Source organism: Lissotriton vulgaris, chromosome 10, assembly GCF_964263255.1.
Source record: "Lissotriton vulgaris chromosome 10, aLisVul1.2, whole genome shotgun sequence".
Taxonomy (NCBI): domain Eukaryota; kingdom Metazoa; phylum Chordata; class Amphibia; order Caudata; family Salamandridae; genus Lissotriton; species Lissotriton vulgaris.
Genome location: NC_141698.1, coordinates 40,476,972 through 40,499,881, shown reverse-complemented (window position 1 = coordinate 40,499,881; position 22,910 = coordinate 40,476,972). Strand labels below are relative to the sequence as shown.

The window sequence follows — 22,910 nt, the reverse complement described above, 5'->3', positions numbered from 1 at the left end:
ATACAATTCTATTATCCTACGTCTCATCCTTCCATCTAGTTATTGGTTCCCATATTTTCAATCCCAGTTTCCTCCCTTTCTTTCCCCTTCTAGCATAGATTGCTTTTTCCAAATTATATATATTCAAAATCCTTGCCAACCATTGTTGATATGTCGGTGGTGTTGGGTCGAGCCAGGCTGAGGCAATACATAACCTTAATATCCCCATGGCCACAAAAATAAAATATCATTCTTACCCCTGTGTACCGTCTGGATTTACACCCAACAAGATTAAAGAGTGGGTTAAATTAACTGTTGTTCTCAATGCCCTTTGCATATAAGTCTCTATTTCATTCAATATCGTACATAATTGTGGGCATGTTGCAAATACATGTACAATATCTGCTTCCAGACTTCCACATCTTGCACAATTAATACCCGTTGTAGCTCCCCATTGTGCGATTTTTGCTGGAGTGTAATATAACCGATACAGTGTCTTGTAATGTTGCACCTGTAATGCTGCAGAGCACAGAGCATTCTGACCCAACTCTAATGACATATTAAAGCAATCTATTTCAGCATCTAATTTAGTTGCCCAACTTTCCCCCATTTCTCAAAATCATCTTGTTTTGATTCTATTAGTTCATAATAGAACCTTTTAATACTACAATCAGCTCCTTCCTGTACCAACTCCAAAATATTATTTTTCTCAAATCCAGCAGTTCCCCCTCTTTTATTTAGCAAAAAACTTCTTACTTGAAGATACTTAAAAAAATGCCTTGTTTCTATCCCATATTTTGCTTGAATCTCTGAGAACTGCATGAGACCCTCAGATCCCAACAAATCACCAATTTTAATAATTCATTTTTTTACCCAAACCATGAATACTAGAACGGAGAAGATTTCATTAGGAAAATTTGAATTATTCTTCATTCTTGTGTATCTATTATTTTTACCCAAGCCATATCTCTTGCTAAAGGCCTTCCAGATATTATATGCTGCCATAAGTGTCTTAAAACAAGTCCTCTTTTAGTATGCTGAATTAAAATATCTAAGGAGTACATTATTAACATCTTCCCCCAGCAGGAGACCATATATTTCCAGGGTTCCTAATTCATCATCCCCCTCCATCTCTGCACCACCAATTAGCCCCACCATATATTGCAGGGCAGCTGCCCAATAATAGAGTTTCAAATCAGGTAGTGTCCACCCTCCTCGTTGTCTTGGGAGTGCCATGAAACGTAGTGCTCTTCTAGTCTTTCCTTTAGACCATATAAACCTATTTATATGGTCTATAAGTATTCTGGAAAGCACTAGGAAAGGATATGGTGAAAACCTTGCAACAAGCACAGACAGGGGTATCTGTAACAGGCTCTTGGTCAGGTGCAGAAATTGTGGTTATTTTAATGAAAGGGAAATCATCAAAGGAACCTGCCTCTTATAGACCTATCACACTCATGAACGCTGATACAAAGGTTTATTCTAAGGCACTAGCAGTAAGGTTTGCAAATGTGATAACACCATTAGTTTCCATTAATCAACATGGATTCATACCAGGGCGGGGAACGACTCACCATACTCGGAAACTTATTACTTTATTGGACACCATGGAAGTCTCAGGGGGCCCGATGGCGGCGCTGTTTTTAGATGCTGAGAAGGCTTTTGATCGGGTTTCCTGGGACTATCTATGGTGTGTTTTAAAAAGAGTGTGATTTGGGGAGGGACTTTTTAATGCAATAAAAACACTCTATAGGAATCCGGTAGCTGCTGTAAGGGTAAATTCGGGGTTAACTAGGGAGATTCAAATCAAGAGGGGGACAAGACAGGGGTGCCCGTGCTCCCCTCTGTTGTTTGCTATGTACTTGGACCCCTTGATTCGGAGGATGGAAAGAAATGAAGACATAGCTCCATTGATTACGCATAGGGGGGAATGCAAGATACTTGCTTATGCCGATGATGTGGCAGTTCTTACATCATCACCCACAGAGGCTATCCGAAATGTGGAAATAGAGGCAAAACGTTTTGGAAGGGTTTCAGGCTACTCCCTGAATACTAATAAAATGCAAATAATTAAGAATAATAATGCAGTATGTCATAATCATAGGGTTGTACAAACAGACGTTTATCTTGGTATTACAATTACCTCAGAACTGGACAAGGTAGTGGAATTGAATATAGCCCATATCATAGCTAAGGTTCGAAGGGACCTAGACAGGTTACACAACCTCCACCTCTCAATAGTTGGTAGAACAAACATTATCAAGATGCTAGTGTTACCAAAGTTTTTATATATATTTAGGGCAATCCCATTGATGTTTGACAACTCCTGGTTTAAAAAGTTAGAAGTCATGATTAATAGGTTTATATGGTCTAAAGGAATTACGTAGACTTCTGATTCTGTGATTTATTAACTAATTAAAAATTATTACTAAATGCATTTACTCTATCTCTCTCTGAATCTGTACATATATAGATTGATAGATAGAGTGACAGACAGATAGATAGATAGAGTGACAGACAGATAGATAGATAGATAGATAGATAGATAGATAGATAGATAGATAGATAGATAGATAGATAGATAGACAGATAGATAGACAGACAGATAGATAGATAGATAGATAGATAGATAGATAGATAGATAGATAGATAGATAGATAGATAGATAGATAGATAGATAGATAGATAGATAGATAGATAGATAGATAGATAGATAGATAGATAGATAGATAGATAGATAGATAGATAGATAGATAGATAGATAGATAGATAGATAGACAGATAGACTGATAGTTAGATAGGTCCTTCCTGGAAAGTTTCTGGGTGATCTGTCAAGTGTGAGACAAGAAAAAGTGGGGGTCCCAACATGAGTTTTCTCCATGCAATTGTCCACAGGAAAATTAGACACAACTACAGGCAAAGTGGCTGAATGGAATTTTATCAAATTGTGATTTTTGTAATTTTGTAGAAATATTATCAGTATTTTTAGAGAAATTATGGTTAGAAATGTATTCATGTTTCATGCTGAGGAAGATCCGCAGAGCCGTCAAATCTCAAGATAAGATCTGATTAGCTGCTACCTAATTAAGAAAGATGTGGCAGGAGTCATCATAGGACGTGAAGACTCAGTCCCCTGTCCTAGAAAAAAACTCCAAAAAACCATATGGGCCCCAGGACTGGATAGACACTATTTAGAGGGTGAAGCCTCACTCAAGCTGGATCCAAGTACAGGTTCAGGATGGATGGAGCCTTTTCTGTCCCTGGGGCAGTGGAGTAGCTAGCCCTTTGGCTACCTGTGGCGCTCCCTGTGTTTAACGCTCAAAAACATCAAAGAGTGGGGGTGCTGACAAGATTTTTTCCATTTGCCACCCCTGGGGGCAGATTAAAGAAAGGGGTGGCAGAGACAGCAGATGAAAGTGGGGGGGAGGATGCCACACCCAAAGCTTGTGCCGCCCAGAGTGCATCGCCACTCACCCCACCTTGCTAAGCCACTGCCCTGAGGCTCTGATCAGGAGGCCAGCCAACTAGCCCTTGGAGTGACTCTCGTATGCATGGGTTTAAGCAGAAATGCAGCATTCAAGCAGCAGGGCAGTCCACTGAGAGCACAAGGCTGATTTCATTCAGCAAGACCTTTCTGGTTGTGCAGCAGGGCAGTCTTCTGAAATACACAGCAAGCCATGGACTGCAAGGCATTTCTATGGGAGTCCTCCACAAGTACAGCATCCAGCATTTTCTCTTTACTGCTTAAGAGAGTATCAAAAGATCTAAGGAAAACTGTGTCCCCAACACCTGCACAAACAGAGAAGGGAACTGAATTTGAGGTGAAATAAATCTTAGATTCTAAAGAAACAAATGATCAGGTCTACTATGTCTTAGACTGGAAGGGATATGGTCCAGAAAACAAATCTTAGGAGTTATTTTCTGATGTTCATGCCCCACGCATAAGTAGAGTTTTTCATAAACAAACTCCCTACAAACCCAGGCAGGAAGGACCTACCTTGCGAGTGTGTACTGTTAGAAACTCTCAGCGTTTCAGTAAAGGTAGTGGGTCAGTTAATGTAATTTCATTGGAAACATCCCTTAAAACTAAGAAACGTTCACAATGGGGTTTAAATTGGAACAGGAGAAATTCTAAGATGGCTGCCAAGAAGCGACTTCCAGTACAGCATTCTGGTGTGTCTAACCTGATGGCAGTGATAGAATGTTCCGCGAGCTCTCCTTTAGAACCCTGCACTTCACCTGAGATTCCTGAGGAGTATGAAGGCATTACTCGTTGTGAAAAGCTAGTCAAGGTAGTTTTGTCTAGTGTTCTGCGTTTTAGTCACTCGTCACGTTCGAGTTCCCAGCTACAGAGAGATTAGTGTCTCAGTACTGAGTTCACCAAATAAGGTCTTCCTTGTAATTCGTTGCCTGTCATCTAGAGGGAGCGGTACGTTTCCTTGGGGCTTAGTTTTCCGATATTTGCGCATGTCATTTATGAATTAGCATTTTAAGAGTTAGAACCAGCAGTAAGTGCAGACTCCGCGTTTATTCCCCCCTTGAGAAGTATCTTCCCAGCACTACAAATTCTTAGCTACTATAGGAGGGCACAGCATAATGGTAGAGTGTGAATAGTTTACAGAAGGAGCCAGAGGCTTATTGTTAATTAGCAACCACTAAGGCATAATAGTTGAAGAAAATAAATACTTACCAGTCCCAGCGTTCTTGGGACTTTTACACCATTCTCCTTTCCCACATTTAACGCTTCATACCCTAAAACATCAAAAGAAAAGATTATTATTAAATACAGCCAATTTGCAATTTAGCAGTCAGAAAAATGGAGTATGACTTAATATACATATAAATCTTAACAATCTAAAAATCTCTTGAAGCAGTGATTCTCGACTTTGGAAAATCACTATTAAGTAGAGTGAAAAAGAATAGAAGTGAGGTATTTGTCAAACATATTTGGGGTATGTAAACACATTTGCATGAAAAAAACTTCATTTATTAATACTTATATTTTTCTAAAACATAATGGTATAGAAATAAAAGAGTGAAGGTTGTTGAATGCATTTATTGCAGTTCTTCGTTCCAATTCCAAGAGAAGCTCTCTGAAGATTAAATACAGCGAGAGGTTAAGTTCCAGTTCCAGAGAGAAACAGAGTAGATCCCGAAAGAAGGCTTGGCTGTTGCTTCTCTATCCCCATCCCCTTCCCCCCCTTTAAGTTTGTCTGTCACTCTAAGACATAATTGATTTACGAGGGGAGTTGGAGAGGGGTATTGGGAATTGTCATTGTTCTGCTCCTGTGCATTAAGTGATAATGCACCTGACACTCGGATCATGAAAAGTAAAAATAATTATTTACCCTAGTTATTTAAAGAAGTTGTGTAAGGCATAAGTACCGTGATGAATAAAATGTTGATTCTTTTTTTTAAATGTTGATATCTCATAGGACTCTCATCGGATCATGAAAAGTCGATTGGAGTCGGCGATTTTGGAACACATTCTGATATCACACTTGTAACTGTAGAAATAAGTCTTACTGGAGTTGGTAGTTGTTTATCAGAGCTTTGTATTCACCTCCATCAACTTGGGTGGAGGTCTGAAACTCTAGTACACACATATTTTACCCTTATCAGAGGTTTCAGTGGATAGATTGCTGTTTCTACAGTGAAACACTGTGCTCACTGTCAACAAAGGTGTGTCAAGAGGAATGTCTTACTCTGTAAACTTTCATGGAGCCAGCATTTACCATTTATGGAGGTGTTAATAATGAAAGTATTTGTTATGAAATTTAGGTGCATTCGCCTGCTTTGTCACTTTGAGCTCTGTATAGTATGTTTTGGATGGTCTTGATGAGTTTCTGAGGCCAGGCAAGTCAAACATTGTAGGTATGAAATATAAAACTCCTGGTTAATTGTCTTTTTTGATCTTGCACGTGTTTGTAGGTAGCTCAACCACATATTTAAAGCCATGCACTAAAGTCTGTGGTTTAACTGAAGCTGTAGAACGTTTCAGGAGAAAGAAATAACAACATAGTGGTACACTAGATATAAGTATGGTATTGTGGATGAAAAATATAGAAAATGTTAGAGAAAAATGTGATGAATTACTGTTATCAATTATTTAATAGTATGTAACTTTTAATTTGTTAATATCTTATATTTTGTAAATAGAAACTGGAAATCAGGGATTTTTTAAAAGAAAAGTACCATGTGACACAATATATGGAGAAAACAATTAAACGTTTTCATTTTTGAAGAAGCAAGAAATGAAACCTTTGTGGAAATTCTGAAAAAAAATAGCTTGGAAAGTTTTTATGTTTCTGTGAAGCTTATCGGAGGTGTTTTTTTCAGACGAAGAAATAATTTGAGTTTGTAGTTATTTATCAAAGCTTTGTATTCACCTCCAGGAACTTGGGAAGAGGTCTGAGCTACAACCTTCTACACACACCTGATGCCCTGGGGATAGCTGTCAGCAGACAGGACAGTCTCTACCCACAGCCTAATACGCACATCTATCATAACAGACAAAGGTCTCAGCAAAGAGTCTAGTCTATCTGCACATCATACCCTGCACACCTGTCATACTAGAGAAGAGCGTCAATGGAGAGGCCAGTACCTTTCTATTCTCAACTATGCACACCTATCATGGAAGAGAGAGGTGACAGCAGAGAGGCTAGTTCCTTGCCTCACACTATTATGCATGCTTATCACCCTGTAGAGGGGTGTTAGTAGAGAGGTAAGTCCTTCCCACCCCTAAAGCATACACCTGACACCCTGGAGAAATCTAGCAGTAGAGAGGCTAGACCCTTCCCAAACCATAGTACATACTTGTCATCCAAGAGAGAGGTTTCAGCGTCAAGGCCAGTCACTCCCCACACTCTACCATGAACACCACTCACTCAAGACAGGGGTAATAGTAGAGAAGCCAGTCTCTCGAGAAAGGTATTAGCAGATAGGCTAGTCCCTCCCCACACACTAATATGAATGCTTGTGACCATGTTGAGGGTTGTTAGTGGAGAGGTTAGTCCCTCAATACATCCTACTACATACACAGACACCATGTGGACAGTTGTGAGCAGAGAGGGCAGTCCCTCCACACACCCTAATTTGCATATCTATCCTGTGAGAGTCTTGCAAGATCATATAGGGAGAAGTAGAAAAACATGGTTAACAAAATGCTGTGATGTGATTAGCTGCACAACCACAGGTAGCTGAGATTGTGCTTGGGGGTTGGAGGTAACGTGTCTTTGACTTGTGTTTAGCAGAGGCGATTTTATTTGGAAGTAAAAGAGACTAGTGTCTTCAGCTGTATTAAAGAAACAACTCATTTTTAATTAATTATAATTATAGTTTATGTACTTGTTGAGAAGTATCAGAAGGTAACTACTGTTTATATAAATATTGTACGCCATGTTTACTGAATAAAAAGCTGTTTGCATGGGTGTAGGTTCCTCAGCCCCAGCTATTAGCAGGAATCGCAAGATGTATAAAAATATGAAGTGTTCAACCTGTATACATTAGTAATTAAAAAAAGCTGTGTTTTTCAAAGTATAATGCAAAGAATCTGGAATTTGTTAATACAAGGCCTAGTATTTTCCTAAACTCTGGTAGACACATATTTTACCCTTATCAGAGGTTTCAATGGATAGATTGCTTGTTCTACAGTGAAACACCTGCTCACTATCAGCAAAGGTGTGTCAAGAGGAAGGTCTTACTCTGTAAACTTTTATGGAGCTAGCTTTTACCATATATGGAGGTGTTAATAATGACAGTATTTGTTATGAAATATAGGTGCATTCACCTGATTTGCCACTTTGAGCTCTGTATAGTATATTTTGGATGGTCTTGATGAGTCTCTGATGCCAAGTAATTTATACATTGTAGGTATGAATTATAAAACTCCTGGTTAATTATCTTTTTTGATCTTGCAAGTGGTTGTAGGTAGCTCAACCACATATTTAAAGCCATACACTCAAGTCTGTGGTGGAAGTGAAGCTGTAGAACGTTTCAGGAGAAAGAAATAACAACTTAGGGCCTTATTCCGATCTCGCTCGGAAGGGCACGGAACACGATCCACCCGTCTCGTACAGCTGTATGAGCGAGCAAGTACGATTTCCGGGTCTGAACCGCTCCTTATGTTCCGTCTGTAAGCAAACTGTGCCTGCAATGGAGGCGATTTCCGACTGAGCCACTACGATGCACGCGTCGGACAGCCAGTTCAAGCCGAAGTTTCCGACCAGCAAAAAGTTTGGGAAGTTGCCTTTGGGGGTCCGCGTCAGACCCCACGTCACCCGCAGCCTTACGACTCGGACACAGGGGGAGACGTCTCTCCAACACAGGCATGTACGGTGCGGGTGGCACCGACATGTACCCACTGTAGATGGCGCCCTTGTGCGAGACATTGACTTCTATAGGAGTCCAGCAGCATGTAGCTGCATCGTACTCGCTCGGTCGAACTACAGGAGTCCGGCTCGGTCGGAAAACGTTCCGGATCCAGCTCGGTTGGAGAGCTTTCCGACCCAGATCGGAATCGGGCCCTTAGTGGTGCACTAAATATAAATATGGTATTGTGGGTGAAAAATATAGAAACATTTAGATTAAATAGTGATGAATTACTGTTATAATTTATTTAATAGTATGTAACTTGTAATTTTTAATGTTTTATTTTTGAAAATGGAAATTGGAAATCAGGGATTTTGGAAAGAAAATCCACCTTGTGACACAATATATGGAGAAAAAAATGAAACATTTTCATTTTTGAAGTAGCAGGAAATAATACCTTTGTGGAAAATCAGAAAAAACTAATCTTGGAAAAGTGTTTATGTTCCTGTGAAGCTAACCCTAGGAGGTGGTACTTTCAGAAGAAGAAATAGTTTGCTTACAGAAGGATAAAAACACAGCCTCCTTTAGTTTGGATTGGTGTCAGTCTGACTTGATAATACCTGCGATGGTAGTATCCAGGTGCAAAAGATGTAGAGACTTCTGAAGTGTTGTCTATTTGAGAACAGTAACCCATCTGAGCACTGGCAAGACTCTGTGGATGTGTAGATCTTGAATGGGTCTACATACTAGTAGCGCTCATGCTGTGCTGCTTCTTTCTCTCTCTGCTGAATTCTTTGTTTCAAAGTTTGCAGGTTACAAACTTGGCGGATACCTTTTTGCTTCCTGCTCTGAAACTGCTGGTGTCTGCTGATCAGTTTTAGAAGAAGAAATTATAAATAAGTGAAGTTGTTTATATTCTTTGCTTTAAAGTTGTTGATATCGTTTTTTTATAGAGTTGTTGTAGGTTTGTAATGTTATCAAATTATTGTAATATGAAAGTGTGAGTGTGATTTCCTTTTAGCTCACTAGTTATTTTAGATTTCAATAATATATTATTGGAATGTTCACTGACACTGACAGTTCCATCTCTTCGGACTGCACAGGTATTCTTGCATGCACGTCTATTTATCTTATACTAAGGACATATTTTATTCCAAAGAGAGGGGTTTGGGGAGAAGCCAATTATTAGTATTTCCTACTACACTCAAATGTGATGCAAAACCGAGGTCTCACTAAAGAGATCGGTTCATGTCCACAATGTGGTATGGAGACTTCACATAGTAGAGAGAGGTCTTAGTAGAGAGGTCAGTATGCTCTCATATTTCACTATACACAGCTGTCACCTGGTGTAGATGTGGCATAGGAAAGGGCAGTCCATGTTAACATATTACTATGTATTCTTGTTATTCTAGGAAGAGGTTGCAGTGGAGAGGCCTGTCTCTGTGAACACTCTACTAAGCATGCTTGTTCTAATGGTACATATCCATCACCATGAATAGAGGCCAGAGTAGAGAGAGCCGTCTCTTTCTATAGCCTACTATGCACATCTGCTCCCTTGGCTGAAGTCTCAACTGAGAGGGTAGTATCTCTCCATACCCTACTGTCTATGCTTGTCACCCTGGTGACATGTAGGAGTGGGAAGGATGTTTCCTCTTGAGATGCTACTAAATACATTAGTTACCCTGGGGAAAGGTCTCAGCAACGAGGTGTCTCATTTCTCATGGCCTATTAGAGATATTCTCCCACATCCTCCTATGCTTTCTCATCACTTTAAGAGATCTCAGGAGAGAAACTGCTCTCTTTCCACATGCTACTATGAATGCCTGTCTCCATGGGAAGAGGCCTCAGTTCGAAGTCAGTCTCTCCCCATGTTCAACTAGGCAATCCATCTTCCAACACAGACCTCTCAGCATTGATGGCATTTCCTGCTCACAACCTACTTGTACATCTATCACCTATGGAGAGCCGTGAACAGAGGTGAGCCCCTCCTCCTACCCTACACACCCATCATACAAGCCAGGTCACCCCCTCAGCCTACTATGCATCCCCATCACCATGGGGAGAGTTATGAACAGAGAGGTTTGTCTCTTCCCATAGCCTAATACGCACACCGTCACCCTATGGATATGTGTTAGTAGAGAGGACATACCTTCCCTACACCCTATTGCACATCCCTGTTGTCCTAGGGAGGAGTCGATTTAAAATGGGTTTTTTTTGTATTTCAAGTTTTTTTCTGCAGAAAGTGTGTTGCTGAAGTAATATTTGATGCCTTGGGGTGTAGAATGTGAGGCGGCTGTTGAGGTACTTTGGGCCCGTGTTGTGGAGAGCCTTGTGTGCGTGGGTGAGGAGTCTGAACGTGATCCTCTTGTTGACGGGGAGCCAGTGCAGGTCTTTCAGGTGGGCAGAGATGTGGCTGTGGCGAGGGATGTCCAGGATGAGTCGTGCTGAGGCTTTCTGAATACGCTGGAGTCTTTTCTGGAGTTTGGATGTGGTTCCAGCGTAGAGGTTGTTCCCGTAGTCCAGACGGCTGGTGATGAGGGCCTGGGTGACCGTCTTCCTGGTTTCGGTGGGGATCCATCGGAAGATCTTTCGGAGCATGTGCAGGGTGTTGAAGCAGGATGACGAGACGGCGTTGACTTGCTTGGTCATCGTGAGGGAGGAGTCCAGTATGAAGCCCAGGTTGCGTGCGTGCGTGGTCCATTGGCTTGGGTGCGGTGCCCAGGGCAGGGGGCCACCAGGAGTCGTCCCAGGAGGAGGGAGATGGTCCGGGATTGAGGACTTCCGTCTTGTCTGAGTTCAGTTTCAGACGGCTGATCTTCATCCATTCCGCGACGTCTTTAATTCCTTCCTGGAGGTTGGCTTTGGCGGTGGCGGGGTTGTTGGTGAGGGAGAGGATCAGCTGAGTGTCGTCGGCGTAGGAGATGATGTTGAGGTTGTGTTGGCGTGCGATGGCTGCGAGAGGGCTCATGTAGACGTTGAAGAGGGTGGGACTAAGTGAGGATCCTTGTGGAACTCTGCAGATGACTTCGGTGGTCGCGGATCGGAACGGGGGGAGGCAGACTCTCTGGGTTCTTCCGTCGAGGAATGAGATGATCCACTCCAGGGCCGCTACTTAGATTCCGGTGTTGCTGAGGAGCTGTATCAGGGTGCGGTGGCATACAGTGTCGAAGGCTGCTGAGAGGTCCAGGAGGATGAGGGCAGCAGTTTCCCCGTTGTCGAGCAGGGACCTGATGTTGTTGGTGGCTGTGATGAGGGCGGTCTCGGTGCTGTGGTTTGCTCGGAAACCGGACTGTGAGGGGTCGAAGGATCTGTTTGTCTCGAGGAAGGCGGAGAGTTGTCTGTTGACTGTCTTCTCGATGACTTTGGCTAGAAATGGGAGGAGCGAGATGGGGCGGAAGTTCTTCAGGTCCGTGGGGTCCACAGTGGGTTTCTTCAGGAGGGCGCTCAGCTCGGCATGTTTCCAACTCTCCGGGAAGGTGGCGGATGCGAAGGAGCTGTTGATGATGTTCTGGAGCTGGGGTGCGATGATGGAGTCAGCTTTATTGAAGATGTGGTGTGGGCAGGGGTTGGTAGGGGAGCCGGAGTGGATGGTGTTCATCAAGCGGGTGGTGTCTTCGGTGCTGACAGGGGTCCAGGTGCAAAGGGTGGTAGTGGGGGGCGCTGGTTCGGTGGTTGGGTGTGTGGTCAGCGCGCCGAAGCTGTTGTGTATGTCGGCGATCTTGCGGTGGAAGAACGAGGCAAGTGAGTCGCAGAGGTCTTGCGAGGGTGTGATGTCGTTGTTGCAGGCGGTTGGAGAGCTCTTTAACGATGCTGAAGAGTTCCTTGCTGTCGTGGGTAATGTTGTCCAGTCTTCTTGGTGGTGCGATCAGCTGGTGGTGTTTGCGGGTGGAGTTCTTGAGGGGGTCATGTGTTCTGATGTCTGGTCGTGGCGCCAGGCTTTCTCGAGGGTGCGGCAAGTTTTCTTGGAGTTTTTGAGTGTGTGAGGTTGCGGGCTGCTTCGTTGGGGTCCGTCGTGTTGGTGGGAGGGTTCTGGCTGAGGGCGGTGGTGAGCTGGTCGGCGGTGATCTTGCTCCAGCTTCTGCGGGGAACCTGTTGCGGGTGGTGGTGGGCCGTGGTTCTCCTGAAGTTGAAGTGGACGCAGCTGTGGTCTGTCCAGTGTAGTCCGGTTGAGTGGCTGAAGGAGATGTGCTTGCTGGAGGAGAAGATGGGGTCGAGCGTGTGGCCGGCGTAGTGGGTGGGGGTTTTCACCAGTTGCTTGAGTCCGAGGTTGGCGAGGTTGGCCAGCAGGGCGGCGGTGTTGCAGTCCTTGTTGTTCTCCAGGTGGAAGTTGAGGTCCCCTAGGAGGATGTAGTATGTAGAGGTTAGGGCGTGCTGACTGACGAAGGTTGCGATGGCTTCGCTGAATTGTGTGCGTGGTCCCGGGGGTCTGTAGATGAGGGTGCCTCTAAGGGTGTCTTGGGGTCGGTGTGAATCTGGAAGTGAAGGTGCTCGGCGGCGGTGAGGGTGTCGTAGGAGTTGGTCGTGATGCGGATGGTGTTTCTGTGGACGATGACGATGCCTCCTCCGGTTTGGTTGACGCGGTCCCTCCGGGTGATCTTGTAGCCATCCGGCATGGCTATGGCGATGTCGGGGGCTGAGGAGGCGTTCATCCATGTTTCTGTGAGGAAGGCGACATCTGGTGATGTTGTGTCGAGGAGGTTCCAGAGTTTGATGGCGTGCCTGTGGACGGAGCGGGTGTTGAGCAGGATGCACTTAAGGTGATTGTTGCCGGAGCTCGGCTTGGCAGGTGCGGTGCAGGTTGGGAGGCAGGTGAATTTGCAGGCTTGGCAGGTGAAAGGTCCGTGGGTGTGTTTTGGGGTGGCTTGGTAGCAGGCGGGGTTCCGGCTGGCGTTGAGTGCGTGGAGGGTGGCGGCGTCGTAAGTTCGACGGGTGCGTTGGCATCGTTGAGGGCATCGTTGATCAGCTGGGCGAGGAGGCAGGCTGGGAGACAGCAGCACGTGGGGGCGACCTAGCCTAGAGGCTAGGTCGCTTCAACAATCTCCTTTTACTGTATCCGCTTTTCCATTAGTAATAACATACTACATGTGCAAGCTCTACAGCATTTTTGCGTTAAACTTCGTTTTGGTGCTCAGTGACTTAATTTCTTGCCATTTTGATTTAAGAATATTTTCTCTTCCTTTTCCTTGTTTGCCTCGAATATCAAGCTTTTTTTTTTCAAGGAGGCTTCACTTTTCCTTCATCAATCTTTGCAGTATTTTCTTCATCAAGACTCTTCTTGCAAGTCTAAATTTTCAAACTCTTCAAGGATAACGTAGGTTTACTCAGGGCCCTTGTATTTATTGTCAGATTTCTCCATCTAGGGCTTCTACGTGTGTTTCTCACGATTGAATGTTTAGACTAAGTTTGACTCTTAACTTTATTTACTTGCTCTGTTCTTTCTCTTGTTATCCTCAGATAGTTTTTCAATCTTTTCACTCCACCTGGCCAGCTGCCACCTTTCCTGACCCTTTTTATTTGAACTGCACTTTCACCCTCTTGGTCTTTTCCAAGGTTTTTTTTTTATTTTCAGTATGTTTTGGCACAATTTGTTCTAGTTCCGAATCACTTTCTCACTGTTCCTGTTCAGGTCTTGTTATTTTATCCAACTGAACCTGTTATTCTTCCCCTATCTGGTCCTGTGCAGGCCTTATTTCAATTTGATTTTCTTCTTCTGCTCAAACATGTTCTTCTTCTCCTAACTGGTACTGTCCAGGTCTTAACATAATGTGTTCTTCTTCTGCCTGAGCGTGTTCTTCTTCACCTGTCTGTCCCTCCTCAGGTATGTGAATATTTATGTTCACCTCTGCCTGAGTATGTTCTTTTCCCCTTATCTGGTCCTGGTCAAGGTTTTCAGTATTTTTATTTTCTTCTTCCTGAGCTTGTTCTTCTACACCTATCAGGTCCTGACTACGTTCCTGTCTCTCTAATCTTGTTCTGCTTCTTGTTTGAATAACAACTTCAGGTGTGTCAATCACTGGAATCCATTCCCCTTAACTTGCGCTCCGTTGTTCTTCGTCTATCACTTCAGAATCCACCACTCCAGATTCTTTGACTTCACAACCTTTAGCAGTCACAACTGGTTCTGACAGTTGTTGCTCTTTTCCATCAGAGTGTGGCTTGCATGGATCCAGTTGGGTAAACCTGCACACTTCACTTCTGTTGTAGTGACCAGTATGACTTGATGTGGTTCATCCCACCTGGGTGCTAAGCTGGACTTTCTGGTGTGTTTCGTCACTATCACCCAGTCTCCAGAATTCAAATCATGCATCTGCGTTGGCTCCCTGGCAACTGCATCTTTTCCAACCTGGTGAGAGACAGACATGTGCTAGGTCAGCCAATCCTTTGCAATAGTCCAATACCAAATCATCAGTTATATTTATCAACTTGTGTCCAGGTACAAATGCTTGTCTCATTGCCCTTCCCATGAGTATATCATGGGGACTCAATCCTCTTTTTCCGTTCAGTAATACTTCGGAGTCCCATTAACACAAGGGGCAATGGATCTGGCCATTTCAGTAATGTGGATGCACACACCTTTGCCAATCTTGATTTGATTGTGCCATTTAATTGCTCAACCACTCCAGAAGCCTCTGGGCGGTATGCACAGTGCAGTCTCTGTTCAATTTTGAATGCTTCACAGATTAACCAAATTATTTCATTATTAAAATGAGGTCCTCTATATGATTCCAAAGTCACTGGATAACCGATACGAGATGTAATCTCCCTAAACAGTAACTTAGCAACTGTGAGGCTGTCATTTCTTCTGGTGGGATATGCCTCTACCCATCTCGAGAACAGGCATACTTTGACAAGGACACATTTCATTCTGTCGCTCAGAGCCAACTCAATGAAGTCTATTTGCAACCTTGTGAATGGTCCTTCTGCCTACCCAATTTTTCCCCAACATGACCACTGTTTTTCCTGCCTGGGTTCGGCTGCTGACAAACTAAGCATCTCAGGCATAAGCTCTCTGCGACTACCCTAAACCTTGGATTGTACCAATTTTGTCTGAATAGTCTAATCATGGCGTCCCTACCTACATGTGTGTCTCCATGATACATTCTTGCCATTTGAGAAAGTAAACAATCTGGCATGACTGCTTGGCCATCAATGTATACTCTTACATCATCTTCTGTCCTTCTTCCACAACCCGATTTTATCCAGATTTCCCTTTCCTTTGTTGCTAAAGGTGAGAAAAGCATAGGTTGGCAGCTGATTTCACTTATGTCAATCTTTCGGTTAAGGGCCAATTTGTTCTCTGCACAATATTGAGCAATTTGGTCAGCATATCTATTTCCTGCCACCACATAGTCATTTCCTGATTGGTGGGCAGCACACGTAACCACTGCAATTTCCTTTGGCAATTGTATTGCTTCCAATAATTCTTTCACATTTTTGCCATTATGTACGGGAGATCGTGGAGAAGTCAGAAATACCCTCTGCATCCAGAGCTGGCCTTGCAGCAGGGATATCAATGTTGCATAACTTGTATAGGATACGGCATGTGAACTTTCATGTAACATTATTGCTTTGTTTATTATGTTTTGGACTGTGTACACTTGATCTGCTCTCTTTCAGCCTGTGTCACATATTGATTATTAGCAAAATGATTGAAGTTATGTTAATATGTTAATGTTTCAGGTTCCCCTGATGAAGGGCTAGTGAACAATGCCAAATGCATTGGGAGCAATCATAATGGTGATTTTCCTGCTGAAATTAAGCGCCTGGAATGTTTTTCAATTACACTTGACTTCATCAGTGATTTTTGGAAATAAAAGTCATTGGAGATCTCTTCAAGTTTGTTCACTTGTTTGAAAGTGTGGACACATTGAGACATTGAATATTCATTGTATCAAGAACTGTGTTCATTTTAATAATCAATATATTTGTTATTTCAAATTTAAGTACACTTGTGAGTGACATGTAGTAGTGCACTTAGTAGTCTTGGATACACATCTGGGGTTTTCTCTTTCAATTTGAATTAGGTGGCTGGCAGAGCCACTCACTAGGTGCACAAAACTTGTTGATTATGTGTAATTGAGTTTAATTGAGTGCATTCATGCTGTATTCATATCGTTGTACTTTTAATTAATCTAACATCTTTCGTTGTGAACTCACATACTGCTGTGTTCACTGTTTCTTCCAAATCAGAGGGTACTTTTTCAATGTTGTTTCCGAAACCAATCCTACAGCTGTCTCTGGTTGGGCCATTTTAAACTGTACATCCTCATAAGGAGTCTGACATTCAATCTCATCCGGTGTACAGTAAATTGTGCAGTTTACTTTGCACCACAAATGTTTTCCTAGCAGACCTACAGTGCTTGAGTCACAAACATCAAATTGGTAACTTTCCTCAAATAAACCTATTTTTGCTACAACCTTTTAGAAAACTGAATTTGCAATCTGTCTATATAGAGCTCCTACAACTTGGGTCTTTTTCTCTAAGTAAGGTAAATCTGAAACTTCCACTGTTCTCACAATTGATCTGGTGATATCAGAAATGTTGGGGCTAAACTGTCACTTTCAAACACAGCAGTCTGTTGAAACGGTTTCTGATTTTGGTACTGAAAAGAATTCAAATTGGCTTTCGACAACAGATCTAAGTTAATTTTAGTGTTTCCCACATTTTGTGGGACCATCAGGGCTTGGAGAACTTGTGTAATTGGTACCTGTTTCTGATCTGACATTTGCTTTTGCTGAACTGGCACATATTGCACCTGCATTTCTCCCTGTATTTACACATTTTCATCTAGTGCTTCAGGTTAAAGTCTACACTTCCTCTTCAATGCTCAAATCTGTTACAAAGATGACAAAAGGTCACTTTCTTCAACATTGCGACATCCATGCCCAAATTTGGACCAACCAAAACTCCTCCATTTCTGTCCTGTAAAACATGAAATCTTCCTTGAGCACCTTGTACTTCTGCTTGTGGAACTACACTCTGTATCTCAACTTCATTCTTCGCAATCAAGTCTCTTTGCAAACATCCACACTTTGCTGAATGTGCACACCAAACTGACCAAAGATCATTAATCCAATAACAGATTGAGACCCAAAGAATCTCCTGTCACGGACATCAATACTCTCTCTCTTTCAAAGCTTGAACTGTCTGGGGAAGTGTCTGTTCCATAACATGTAAATTCTTTGATGTTGAGGTAAACTCTGTTGTAATTACTCCTTCTGCAGTTCTTTGAGCTTCTTGAGTTGGGACCATATTAATTTGGGCAATCAAAATTAGTCTACGCACTGTTATGCAGCTAAAGTTTATAAATGTTGTACCGAATCAGTCCCAATTGGAACAGTAACACCTGGAGGTATCACTGTTGGTATCTAGTCAACAGGTGGAGGGACAATACAAAAAGTTTGTAAAGTTCTCCCAATCTGTATTTCTCTTGGTTCAACAGAAGCAGTAGCCACAGTTGTACTAGCTGGCACACTATTATCAGAATGTGTAGTGGGTATAAAAAAAGGTGGAGGACACTCAGTTAACAATGCATCAAATAATTCATCCCCTAAATCACTATCGGTTTTAGATTTTTTGTCATCCTTAATTTCCTTCTCCTGCATCTGATCCTTTACCCTTTCTTCCTCTCTTTCCTTATCTCTTGCTGTCTTTTCCCATAGGCTTAAGGCTTCAAATTGTGCGGCTCAAGGTGGTGACTTTATTTCAGATAGCATTTCTCTTAATCTGTCAATAACTTGCAGTTCAAAAAGCACCACATTGTGGAAAACTCAAAGAACACTCTTTCTCAGTAAACTCACACCATTGGCGAAAATGTGCAGGTGTTCAATTAGGTGGTGCTTTGTCTCCGACCCAAATTGAATTTGTCAATTTACCTCTCAGAAGTGTCTTAAAACTGTTAAACAATTTCATTCCTGCAACAATTCAATCAAATGTTTTGATTCAATTCCGAAAACGTCAAATTTTTTCTCCAATCCTGTTACAGTTTAAATTCTTGAAGACTTTCAACCACTCTCAATACAGTCATTTCACAACAGACCTATCACAGCGTGGCACACTCTGATGTCACTCTGACTCCTTACAGCAGTTTACCCTCCTTCACAATCTCACAACACACATTTACTCACCCACTCATACAACCAGTAACTGTTTACCCTACAGTTACCAAGTAATTGTCTGCCGTCTAAAAGATTGATAGTATAACCTGTCTCAAGAACATTCACACTCTGTGAACCACGACCCGCGTCAGTCACTCAAATCTCTGTAGTCTACCCCTATACACAAGGCTTCCCACACGATCCTAACAAGTCCACTCACTCAAAGTAATGGTCCCAAGTGAGCCGTCGATAGAGCTCCACGACACCCATATCAATGTTCAGACAATTACAGCCAAGTGGTGCCTTTTACACCACAAACCTATCCTGGGATCTTGGACTACTCTTGAGTCCTCTTTCCAAAAACCTCCTGGACTACACGCGTTCGGACCAGTAAACCTATAAACCCATATTCATGTGACTTTCATCACAACTCCGCAAAAACATCACACAAACAATTCATCACCCTAATCTAACACACTCACGCAATTATCGCCACCGGAATTACTGCTAGTGGATTTACCATATACCACTATGTAATCCAATGCATTTACCGCAAATTCAATTCCTGCAAACTATGATTTAATCCAACGCAATTACCGCAATCAAAATTTACCACAATCAACAATTACTGCAATTAAATATTTTACTGCAATGAAAAATTACCGCAGCACATTGCTCCCTATTAATATTCACACTTCTTCAGCAGCTGCCTTCTCGGACCGCCTTCTAAAACCGCTTTGCCAGTCGCCAATTTCTGGGCATTGGAATCAGGAATCAGGACTTTTAGGGGCTTGGGTCTAGTCTAACTTGGGCAATTTAGTTTGTAGCGCCTTTCAGGGTATTAACCTAAACTCTGCTCCTTTTGGTCAAGGTGTATAACCTTACCTCTGCTACCATCCTGATTGAGCAGAAATCCCACAGTAATCTCTCTTTGGAAAATCTAGGAATTGTGGCACCATTACCTCTGATTACTGTTACCCTTGTTTCCGCTTCAGGTCGATAGATCTTTGCCACCGTTTATGACCAGGGAGCTCCTTCATAACCATGGACAATTAATCAAATGTAAATAAACATTTTAGTCAATAATGAGAGTTGTGAGTAGTTTTAAAGGGATTTATGGTCCAATAAAAATTGAAGGTTCTTTGACTTTTCATTCATTGGTCAGATATCAATCAAGTTACATAATTAAAAAAAGGAAATGTAAGTTATTACAAGTATAATAATTTCCACACAAGTATTTCATAAAGAAACAATCCCTGTCTAAGACAATGAGGGATAAAATGATGTCAGTCAGAACTCATGAAGAGTTAAAGAAATACAATGCAAGAGTGAGTTGTAGCATAAAGCTACATAAACCATTAATAATTTCAGAATATCCCATGAAGAAAAATCAAGCATAAAACAAATAAGCCTTGACAAAGAGATTAGTCACAGTTTATAGCTTGGGATCTTAATACAAATCAGAATGGAACTAAACCTACATCTGAACTGCCTTTGTCTGCCCGGGTACGCTATCCATCAAGTCTGACCTCTCCTTCCCTGCATCTGCAAATCATACCTGCTCTTCTCCTTTCATTTCTGCATTTGAGTCTAGAGCTCCTCTGCAGCCCTACCGTCTCAACATCTTGTCTGCCAGGGTTCTGCCTTTCACAAAAGTCTCTGCAAGAGTTATGAAGTGTTCTGAAACTCCTAAACTAGGTACGCATTTTTCAAAAAATAATGTAACAAAGCATGTAACGTGACTTCATCTTCCTCCAACCTGGAATCCAGCATTCTCCACAAAGACACCTGGACAACTGCATACTTCATCCTACCAGACAGGCGAAAGTCATTCCCTCTGCAGGCACCTTCTGCATCTTAATTAATTTAATGTAATATACTAACCTTTTAATAAAAACACATTATGTCTAACTAAACATATATATGCTACAAAAGAACCTCTTTAACTAAGCAAAACACTTTGCCTGGGGGCTGTGCCCAGCCCCTTCCTAAGCTTAAAAGGATGCATGTTGTTTAACTGGCAGATAAAGCCTATCTTTAGGCCAGCCACACTTTTTTCACTCTAGCCTAAATTGCTCTAAACCCAGAGGAGAAGAAGGACTGATCAGAAGTGGTTTAGGGGCAGACAAACACTTTCCGTCCACCCACTAGCTGGCACTGTACACAAAAGTGAATCCCACAGACCTCTCCTTAGAACTATTGTGGACCTGGGACAATTAAGAAGATTGAGAAGAATGACTGCCATGCTGTCTATGGAACCATAAAGGAAGACAAGACCTGCTTGCCTTTAAACCAGGATCTCAGAATTGAATCCAGGGTCAGCTGGCTGACTTCCGGTTTGAGCTACTGAGACCTCTTTCCCTACAAATGCACAGATGACCAGTACCATCTGAGCCTGCCATGTACCCTGCTGTTGGATTCTGTTGGAGTGAGTTGCAACCCCACAGGTGGTGCCCTCCAGATCCTGGGCCCTTTGATGGTGTCAGAGTGTACTCCTCCTGTCTCCAAACTTTAAGAGTTGAGATTTCATTGTTTGATGTCGACAATGCTGCCAATCTCAGTTTTCTCAGTATTGCCACCGATCAAAGCTTTTCTTCTACAACGACCAGCTATATGTAATCAGCAATCTAAGCCCAACACCAAGATGAAGCTAACCAACATTAAGACCTACCTGGGCCAGAACACCTAACTTTATCTTCCTTCACCAGTGAAGACGACCAGAGACTTCCTGCCACCAACGCTGCCAATTGAATGTTTCCTGATGACAATGACGACCGCACTGTAACTTCACCCTACAGTAACCTGTCGTCTTCGAGTCTCAGATTACATTTTGCCCCCGATGGATCTTATTGATGACCACTTTTCCCCATAAACATTTCTAAGTCCCAAGGTAACATTACCAGCAGGACGAACCTTGTTTGTGTATCTGACGGATGATCCCTCAGTTTCCGCTTTGAGCTTTTTAGCGCAAAGATTTATTTAAACTTTAAAAATTTCTACAGCAATTTACTCAAACTTGTGTTTTTTGTATTTCACATATTGCGTCTAAGTTAGGCCTGACTCCTTTGTGCACAGCTACCAGGGGTTTAAGCAAAAGCGTAATCGTCATTATTATTTGAAGTGGGTTCTCACCTCCTTCACCAAACAATCCAATTTCTTTCAATAACTATCTATCTAACCCATGCGCTATTCACCATCAAGTTGAACTTCAGGAACACACTCTGTACTGAAAACAAAAATCAACTCACTAGAAGACTATAAACCACCCAGAACTTGACAGCCAGACTCATCCTCAAACTCTCACATAGACATTACATCACACCACCTATCAGGAAACTCCACTGGATCTTGACACACAAACATGCCTATTTCAAACCCACACACATTCAATGCACTACACTCTTAACCCCACCTACATGAGTAGTCGCATCTCCTTCCACCAACCACCCAAGCACCCATGCTCCACATGACTCCTCACACACATCACAAGCATACAGAGAACCGGATCAGGACAGTTGTCATCTATCTATCCATCCATACATACATACATACATCCATCCATCCATCCATCCATCCATCCATCCATCCATCCATCCATCCATCCATCCATCCATCCATCCATCCATCCATCCATCCATCTATCTATCTATCTATCTATCTATCTATCTATCTATCTATCTATCTATCTATCTATCTATCTATCTATCTATCTATCTATCTATCTAGCTATCTATCAATCTATTTGGCATCTAGATCTTGATTAAGAGTAGCTTAGTATTGGTAAATCCGCATTCAAGAGTCGTGTTACTATGCAGTAACACCATGCCAGTTCCATGTTTTTTAAGTTAATCCCATGGAATGGGAAATTACCTTGTGGGACTGGATTTATCGGTCAGGAAACCAAAATGTTGTCCACTGGACGACTCCGAGGCCAGGGTCCTCCTCCCGAGTTTTTGTAACTCAGCTTCACTGCCGGGTGGGCAAAACATTAAAACCAGGCGAATTGCAACTTAGCAATTTAAAAAAAAAATGGTGCTAGCCTCAAGTAGACGTAGTGACCAGCACGTGAACTTTCCGCAGACAGAAGAGCATCTTTATAAGGGGGCTGGGGGGAGTCCATCAAATCTGCTGTGAAAGGCAGGGACTGGGCTGGAGTGTAAACCTATCCCTCGTACTTGCATGATGCACTCTTCCCTCAACTCTCCCAGTGGCGTAGCTGTCAATAGTGCAGCAGGTGCAGTGGCGCCGGGACCTGGCGGTGTCTGGGGCCCACATCCGTCAGTGTAGTGGCTGTCTTTTTATTTACTTTAAAACAGATGGATGGAGGGGTTGGCTGGTCTAATTTTTTTCCTTACATTAGAGTCCTTTGAACCCTTGCTGCACCCCTGATCCACGCGCCCACGTTTCTGTATCTCCATTGGCACCAATGAATGCTCTATCAGTTGTCATCTTCGATTACAAAGTCCTATAAAAGCTAATTAAAATACATTGCCCACCAATACGCACGTATAAAATTCCAAAAC

The 22,910-nt window shown here is 42.6% G+C and overlaps 1 protein-coding gene across 1 annotated transcript in view; it reads right to left on the bottom strand.

The window, feature by feature from the left end:
• Window positions 1-3,595: 3,595 nt before the first annotated feature.
• LOC147684481 (olfactory receptor 1f45-like) overlaps window positions 3,596-22,910 on the bottom strand; it is a 50,057-nt gene continuing 30,742 nt past the window's right edge. Inside the window, exons 3-5 of the mRNA XM_086939650.1 lie at window positions 4,670-4,731; window positions 4,164-4,227; window positions 3,596-3,768 (exon numbers count right to left, since the gene is read on the bottom strand). Coding sequence (XP_086795776.1) covers window positions 3,596-3,768; window positions 4,164-4,227; window positions 4,670-4,731 — 299 coding nt within the window. The remainder of the gene's footprint in view (window positions 3,769-4,163; window positions 4,228-4,669; window positions 4,732-22,910) is intronic.